We start from the raw sequence: 8,834 nt of genomic DNA, 5'->3' as shown, positions 1-8,834 counted from the left end.
ACTTTAACACACATCAACTGCTTGGTAAATTTTCTGAAAGAAAATTGTTTTTATAAAAAAGGCTAAAATCGTTTCAACTGTGACCTAATACGCTTTACGCTCTCTGTGTTATTAATCCGCTGCGCTAAACTCTTTTAAAAATTACCCCCTACGATACCAACAAAAACGAGTTGGAAATCTGTCATCTAGCTCATTCAAATGAATTTTCATGGCTTTTGATGACTGACAGAACTTACTCCAACTTAAGAAACTCAGCTAAACACAGATTTAATGACATTTAAAGGAAAACACAAGACTAGTAAACATGACAGGATATGATTTAGAAATGAAAATGACTCAATCAAAGAAGATTCACCGAAAAAAAAATGAGAAAAAAATAGCAATGACTCACAACACAGATCAAGTACAAAACATTCAACACAAAAACTGAATCAAAGCAAGACAAAATTAAAACAACTCATCAAGATAGTGTAAGAAATGATGAACAACGCGAGAATAAACAAGAATAACACGACTCAAAGACGCGAATCAAAATAACAGATCAACATACCAACAAGATCAAACCGAGACAGAGGAAATCAAAAGCAGAGATCGAGATACTTATCTTTGTCGCGTGGGCGCAACCTTGCTCTGACTACCACTTGATGGAAGAATAGCTCCGCGAAGTGACTGAACGCGCGATTGAACTCCGGCGAAGATTCTCCGATGACGAAAGATGCAGTGGAATATTGATAAACTTGAAACCAAGAGCGAACTCGAAGAAAACCGAGAGAAAAACTCGACACAGAAGATGAACTCGTTAGAAACCCTAAATAGAGTAAAAACCCTTATCTAAACCGATTAAAGGGAGGAGAAGTTTTAATTGGTGGAAAGTGGTTTAAGAGGTAGAAAACGGAAATACAATCGACAAAAATGGATTTAAACAGTGGGAAAAAGATTTTGACCAGTGGAAAACCAAAGAAATGGAAGATTCTAAGATGATTACCGTGAAGAACTCTCGAGAGAAAGCGAAATGCCTCTGGCGTCCTCGAGAGAGAAACCCTAGCAGAGGAAAAATGAAACGCGAATGGAAATGAAACGCGAGGATGAAGTGTGATGTGGTTGATGACTCTGTCGTGAGCAAAAGGCTGACGCGAGGTTGAAGAGGTGGCAGCAATTGTATGGTTTAGCGTGGCCGAGGAGAGATAAGGAGCACCATGGAAATTGAAAATGAAAAATATGAAGAGGTGCTTGGAAGGTGGCTAGAGGGAGTCTTTGGACTCTCTAGCCTTGTGACTTTCAAGAGAGAATAGTTTCTGAATTTAGAAAATTCTATTCTCATTAATCTCAAAAGTGGGAAATACAATTAGGAGCTGAGTATTTATAATGACCCATGCTCCTTGCAAGCTACACTACAGATACAATAAAATGTAAAGTTAAGAAAAAAAAGAGGACTACGTCAGGGAGGACTCCATCAGGTTGCCTCCTAGCAAGCGCTCTTTGAACGTCATTAGCTTGACCCAGTAAAACTCAAACACCCATCAATAGGTGTTGATATTCTCCTTACTTGATATTCTTTTCTTTTTCTTCTTTCTGCTGAGTTTCTTCAAAAAATTGAGAACACCAAGCACCTCTTTCAATATATTAATCATAGGAACTTTAATCTCCAATTTCTTGAAGATCTCCATTAAGCACTTAAATTTCTTTTCCTAAATTTCTTTTCCTTCCTATGATATTTTTTTGGATGAGGAAGAGGTTTTTCATATGATCTTTTCTTCTTTCCTCTCTTCCTCTTTTTCTCACTCTTCTCCTCGCTCAACTTTCTCATTTTATCTTTTCTTATTTTCTTCTTTATTTTCGCATATTTTTTCTTTTTTTCTTTTTTCTCAACCACTGCTTTTTCTCCCTCATCACCTTTATCTTCCTCACCCAACTTTTCCGTTTCTTCTTCCTTTGCATCTCTCTCTATATTTTCCTTCTCAACAACCTTTTCTGTTTTTATATCTTCTATCTTTTTCACATCTCTCTCTACCTTTTCTTCCTCAATCTTTTCCTCCTTTCTCTCCATCTTTTTCTCCTCCATCTTCTCCTCATCTATCTCTATCCTTTCTTCCTCTATCTTCTCCTCCTTTCTCTCCATTTTTTTTCTAATCTTCTCCTCATCTATCTCTATCTTTTCTTCCTTTATCATATCCTCATCAACAACCTTATCACTTTCAGAGATAGTGGATTGACATTCCTCTTTAGGGTTAACTTCAGTATTAACCCTAAAATCAAATATCTCAATCATACGACCAATTTACATCTCTATCCTTTTAGATGATGCATCTATGCTTTTTTTTTATAGGAGAAGACATTTTGCATGACTCTTTGAAAGGTGTCCTCCAAACGACTTTCTGATAGAGATAGTTGCTGCCAATTTTGTTCAATTTCCTCCGTACTTCTAAGATAGGAAAAACTTGTATCCATGTCCTGTGGAAAAAATTCATCACTCTTTGCATTCTCCTCTACACTTTTGACATGGTATATTTCCCTATTCACGATACTCTGAAAAAGTTTGTCAGAATTTGCGTTTTCCTTAAGTGGAGTAATTTGTTGCTCAGCAGCTTGCCCATGGCTTTGATCCATGTATGAGTGAGGTTCCCACCAGTGGTTGAAATCATTTTGGTAGAATTGAGTGCCCACATAATCAAATTCTTGTTCGTACTGCATCCTGCAAACATTAGGAACAAAATCCTAGAAAACATTTATTAGAACAAAAATAAAAACAAACATTAAAATCAAGTCGAAGTTAATCAAATTCACACTACTAGAAAAGTTAAACCAAATGAGTCTCCAACAACGGTGCCAAAAACTTGTTAACACCTTGGCAAGTGTACCAGATCGTATCAAGTAATAAATAAACGGTAAGTCTGAGTATCGTTTTCCCAAGGACCTCTTAGGCCTTATCTTTCATGTGAATTGATTGCACAAGACTTGAAAGAAGAATAATTTGTAGTGTTAATGCAAAACTAAATCTAAACATGCAAATGCAAATTGAATCAATTGTCAAATAAAAGATATGAATGAATGAAGTTGTTGGGGTTTACAATTTCATCCGTATCCACCCTCCTATATCTACTTTTCTTATTAAATTCGCTTTATTATCAATGTCATGCAACTTTCTAAACTACTCAAAACCCGATTCCTCGGTGAAGAGAGCCTATTACCAATTACTAGTTTACCATTCCTAGTCTCCCTAGCAATTACTAATGCATTAAAGTACAAAAGCTTAAAGTAATTGATCGTCCTACCCCTATTCCTAGGCAGTATTTCATTATCAAGAGAATTATAATCAGTTGTAGATTTCCCCGTACGTTCCCGTATCGACAAAATCAAATAGCATAACACTGAATGAGTTAAACGATGTAAGCATTATCATCAGAAAAGAAAACCCAAACAATTGATAATAAAAGCATATGAATATAATAAGAAATTTGATACAAGAAAGTTTCAAAAGGACTACATTGTTCCCCAACAACAAATGTTTTAGTTCACCATTGACATGGTGAAACTAGATGATTTGAATGGAAAGAATGAAAAGATAAACCCTAGGTTTGGAAGATTGGAGCTCGAACATCCAAAATCTTCCTCCAAGGGGTGAAAAGAGTGTTGTGTCGTCTTTCTCTACCAAAAGATTATTCTAAAAGTCGCACTGAGGCTATTTATAATGTAGAAAAGTAACATAATTTTTGCCCAGACTCATCATTTAGGTGCTTAGCGGTGGCCCCCATAATCGCAAGACTTTGAGCGGAGTCGCTCTAGCGAAAAAAAGTGAAAAAGTGGTCCAGAACTGGCGCTCAACACTCATTACCGCTTAGCGGTGGTGCTTAACATTGCTGGAGGGCGCTACCTGCGTCACAAAACTGTACTCTGGTCAACTTTTCAGTATTCTGGTCTACTGGTTGAGTTTTCTAGTTGACTAGTTGACTTTTCTACATTACAACTCTTTAATAATTCAACCCTTCTTTCAAGTCATTCAATAATCCTACAAAATCAAGGGAAACCAAGCATAAAATCAAGAAAACCAACTTGGACTCTCTTATTCTCTAACTTCAGAAAAATACATGATTTCAAGCTAATTCTAAGCCATAAAGGGTGTGATTTAATATCAAAATTAAGTATGAAAATAACAGTTTTTCAACCGTTATCAGTATGCAACCTCCTTTAACTCTATTCATTCACATACCAGAAACACACACACATCTATATATTTATTACACTCACTCTCTCTTAAGTTTGAAACGTAACCCAATTAACATGATAAGGGCAACCCCATCTAACCACAAGGAAAATAAGATTCGAAGTAAAGCAAGAAGATGATCAAGAACATTACACAAGAAATAATAACATCTTAGTCACTCCCTTTACCTTTTGGTTCTCATAGCATAGTTCCTAGAAAACGCCTTAACAGTACCTTCACACAAAGGTATTTTCGACAGTACCTTATCAGTGGAGAGACGCGAAACTAATAGGATGGATTGGAATCCTTCGACTCTGAGAACGTAGGGGCACCACCTATTTGAAAAGCAACGGTTTGTAGAGAGAAGATGGAGCAACGTTTAGAGAGAAGGCAGAGCTTCTAAAGAACCCAACTTTTAGAGAGAGAGAGTTTTAGGTAAAATGAACTCAGACTTAGTAAAAGCCCCTACCCCCAAGGCTATGCTGCCTTTAATTAATATGGGCCTGAATGCCTTACTTAAGGCCCAATGGTTTTAAAATTTCTGTGGCCCTTACATTATCCCTAACAAATAAAAATTTTCGTCCCCCAAAATTAAATTTACCAATGAATAGGTTGGGGTAGGATTCCCTCATCTTGTCCTCTAGTTCCCAGGTAGAGTCGCTTGTTCTATAATCCCAAATGACCTTGACGAGTCTAATAGTCTTCCCCCTAGGCTGTTTGGTTTGGATCTTTTCAACTCTAACTGGTTGCACCTCCACGGATAGGTCTTCTCGAACTTGAATATCTTCGACTTCCAGAGGGATCAGGCATACATCCTTAGTTGTGATACATGAAACACTGGATGAAGGTTTGCAAGTTGAGGCGACATGGCTATCTCATAAGCCACTGGCCCTATGCGTTGTAGGATCTGATAGGGACCAAGATATCTAGGAGACAACTTCCTACCTCGAATGACTCTTCCTACTCCTGTAGTAGGAGTCACTAGGAGGAAAACGTGATCCCCAACTGCAAATTCTAATGGTCTGCGCCTCTTATCTGCATAAGACTTCTGTCTACTCTGAGACGCCTTCATCCTCTCCTGAGTTAAATTTACCTTTTCAATTGTTTCTTGCACAAGTTTTAGCCCTGTCAATAAAGATTCACCGTCTTGAAACCACCATAGAGGGGTTCTACAACGCCTCCCATACAATGCCTCAAACAGTGCCATGCCAATGCTAGCTTGGTAGCGGTTGTTATAAGTGAATTCAACCAATGACAATACCTCGTCCCAAACTCCCAAGTGATCCATAATACATGTCCTCAATAAGTCCTCTAGTGTCTGGATTGTCCTCTCAGACTGTCTATCTGTCTGGGGATGAGAAGCCAAGCTCATCTGTAGTTTGCTACCCATCTCACTCTACAGAGTTTGCCAAAACCTGTAAGTAAAGCTCGGGTCTCTGTCCGATATGATGCTAGAAGGCACGCCGTGTAGTCTCACGACCTCCTTAATATATAATTGCGCTAGCTTTGCCATAGGCATCCTCAAATCGATTGCCAAGAAGTGGGCACTCTTGGTCAATCTGTCTACTATTACCCATATAACATCATGCCTCCTCACTGTACGTGGCAAATGGGTAATGAAGTCCATAGTTATGTTATCCCATTTCCACTCGGGAATATCCAATGGCTGTAATGAACCTCTGGGTCTCTGATGCTCCACCTCGGCCTTTTGACAAGTCAAACAAGAGGTCACAAACTGTGCCACATCCCTCTCATACCTGACCACCAAAAAGACTCCTTGAGGTCCTAATACGTTTTAGTCATGCCAGGGTGCATGCTAAAACGACTTTGATGACCGTCCTTAAGGATCAATCTCCTCAACACTAGAATATTGGGTACATAGACCCTGCTTCTGAACCTTAGTACATCGTCGACTCCCGAGGAAAAATCCTTACCTTGCTCTGTGCCAATTAAGCTTCCTGACTTCTAGAGCTCCTCATCTTTCAATTGTTCCTCTCCCGTGCACTCCTACAATCTATTAGGTACCACCAGGTTACTGCACCTGATGCTGCCAGGCTCTACTTTAACCAACAACCTTAAGGCTCTAAAGCCCTCAATCAGCTCCAACTCTCGAACCATCAAACAAGAAACATGTACTGACTTTCGACTCAAAGCATTTGCCACTACATTCACTTTTCCAGGATGATACAAAAGATCAAACTCATAATCTTTCAGGAACTCTAACCATCTCCTTTGCCTCATGTTAAGCTCCTTCTGTTCAAATAAATACTTGAGGCTCTTATGATCACTTAATACCTTGAACTGCGCACCATAAAGATAATGCCTCCATATCTTCAAAGCAAATACGACGGCGGCTAACTCATGGTCATAAATGGGGTAGTTCTTCTCATGCACTTTGAGTTATCGTGAGGCGTAAGCAATCACCCTTTTCTCTTGCATTAATACGCATCCAACCCCTGATATGAGGCCTCACAGTAAACCTCAAAGGGTTTTCTTGTGTCAGGAATAATCAACACCAATGCACTAGTCAACCTTCTCTTTAGTTCCTGAAAGTTAGACTAACATCTATCCGTTCAAACGAAGGGTTGGTCCTACCTGGTCAATTGCGTCAGCGGTGCTACTATCCGACCAAAATTTTCAATGAAGCAGCGATAATAGCCTGCTAAGCCTACAAAAAATTGATCCAAGAATGGTCTAAATATCCTGTTCAATGTAATCCATAAAGATGGCTGAAGCATTAGTCACACCAAAAGGCATGACTACATACCCATAATGGCCATATCTGGATCTGAAAGCTGTCTTCTGAACCTCATCAGCTTTTACCAAGATTTTATGGTACCCCAATCTATCAAGTTAATTTTTGAAAATACAGTTGCTCCATGAAATTGGTCCAACAGATCATCTATCCTTGGCAACGGATACTTGTTCTTGATCGTTAGCTTGTTCAGTTTCCTATAATCAACACACAATCTAGAGCTGCCATCGTTCTCTTCACCAATAAGACTGGTGCACCCTAAGGTGAAACATTGGGCCTGATATTTGTTTTCTCTAGTAGCTCTTCTATTTGCTTCTTCAACTTAGCTAACTCTACCGGGGCCATCCTATAAGAGAATATAGAAATTGGTCCTACTCGTGAGACCAAGTCTATAGAGAATTCTACCTCTCTCGGAAGAGGTAGACCAGGGACTTCCTCAGGGAATATGTCCAGGAAGGCGTTCACCACCGAAATATCTATACTCTGGTCTTCATGAGCTAAAGGGTTTGAGTCCTAAACTCCGTCTATGTAAGACATGATCAATAAGCAACAAGCACCCTCTATAAGGTCTTGTCTCAACACACCCAGTGATAAGGGAATGTTCTCATCTTCACTGGAGAATATCAACTTCTTTCCCCCACAATCTAGAAAAATATGATTGACGGATAACCAATTCATGCCTAGGATTACCTCTAGCCCCTATAGAGGTAAAAAAATAAGGTTCACCCTGAACCTGCGTCCCTCAACCTTAATTGAACATCTGGAGCACACATTAGATGTCCTGACCAACCTAGCTGCTGGTGTAGACACCACCATATTACACGGAAGCTCTCTGACAACTAGACTAAGCCTCTCCACACAAGCCTCAGACTCAAAAGAATGTGTCGCCCCCGAGTCAAACAATATGACACACAAAGCTCCAAACAACAAATAAGTGCTTACAATCAAGTTACCAGCACTAACTGCCTTGGCTCCGGTCAATGCATAAACTCTCCCTGCTACCTGGGGTCTGGTACCACCTCTCTCAATGGCCCTCCCAGCCTGGCGTGGCTGCAGTCCTGTCCTCCTGACTGTAGGACAGTCTCAGCCATAGTGTCCTTCACGCCCACAAAAGTTGCACTTCTTGTACCCTTCTAGCTGAGGCATCTCACGGGGCTAGCAAAATTGGACTGCCCCGATGACTGAGAGGAAGAACTCCTGGACCTAGAAGAAGTAGGTCTTGAGAAAGGGGTCCTCCTAGAGTTGGAGCCACCTCTGGATACCACTCGTCCACCAACCCTCAGTGGTTGGTTCTGCTGTATTTGAGGCCCTTCTGGCTCTCCCTTGGTCTTCTCCATATCACGGGCCATCTCCACTAAGGCGGAGAACTCCCTGATACGCAACCCCTTCACAAGTAATTTTATCTCCTTTCTTAGGCCGTTCTCAAACTTCCGGCACTGCCAGTCTTCATCTACCGTCATGGTGTTGAAGCGAAACAGATGTTTAAAACGGTCTACATACTCCGACACCGATCTGTTGTTCAGTGCCAACTCAAGAAACTCTACCTCCTTAGCAAACATGACGCTATCCGGGAAGTATTCAGTTTAAAATTTAGTTCTGCACAACTCCCAAGTGATAGGAGTCCCGTTCCTCTCGAGGATTGTCTTCACACTATTCTACCAATGTCCAGCCTCTCCCGTTAGCAGATATTGGGTGTAGGGCAACTTCCTCTCATCTGGACACCCCTTTGCTTCAAAAATTCGTTCTAGGTCCTGGAACCAGTGATCGGCCTTGTCAGGGCTGCATTTGATAGTGGACCTGGCGGGATGATGTTGGAGAAAGCTCTCCAAGCTCCACTCCCGAGCTGGAATGACTGTAGAAGGAGAAGCACCAAAAGTG

General features: G+C 40.4%; 1 protein-coding gene across 1 annotated transcript; it reads right to left on the bottom strand.

Annotated features, from left to right (window-relative positions):
- Nucleotides 1-6,895: 6,895 nt before the first annotated feature.
- LOC106754636 lies at nt 6,896-8,515 on the bottom strand. Its single transcript, XM_022778015.1, has 3 exons — nt 8,209-8,515; nt 7,690-8,026; nt 6,896-7,046 (listed from the first exon to the last, which is right to left on the bottom strand). The coding sequence occupies exons 1-3, from the start codon at nt 8,513-8,515 to the stop codon at nt 6,896-6,898; spliced, it is 795 nt and encodes a 264-aa protein (XP_022633736.1).
- Nucleotides 8,516-8,834: the final 319 nt, after the last annotated feature.

This window comes from Vigna radiata, unplaced genomic scaffold (genome assembly GCF_000741045.1).
Source record: "Vigna radiata var. radiata cultivar VC1973A unplaced genomic scaffold, Vradiata_ver6 scaffold_321, whole genome shotgun sequence".
Lineage (NCBI taxonomy): Eukaryota > Viridiplantae > Streptophyta > Magnoliopsida > Fabales > Fabaceae > Vigna > Vigna radiata.
Note: the sequence above shows the minus strand (reverse complement) of the source record. Positions and strands in the feature narration are given on the sequence as shown.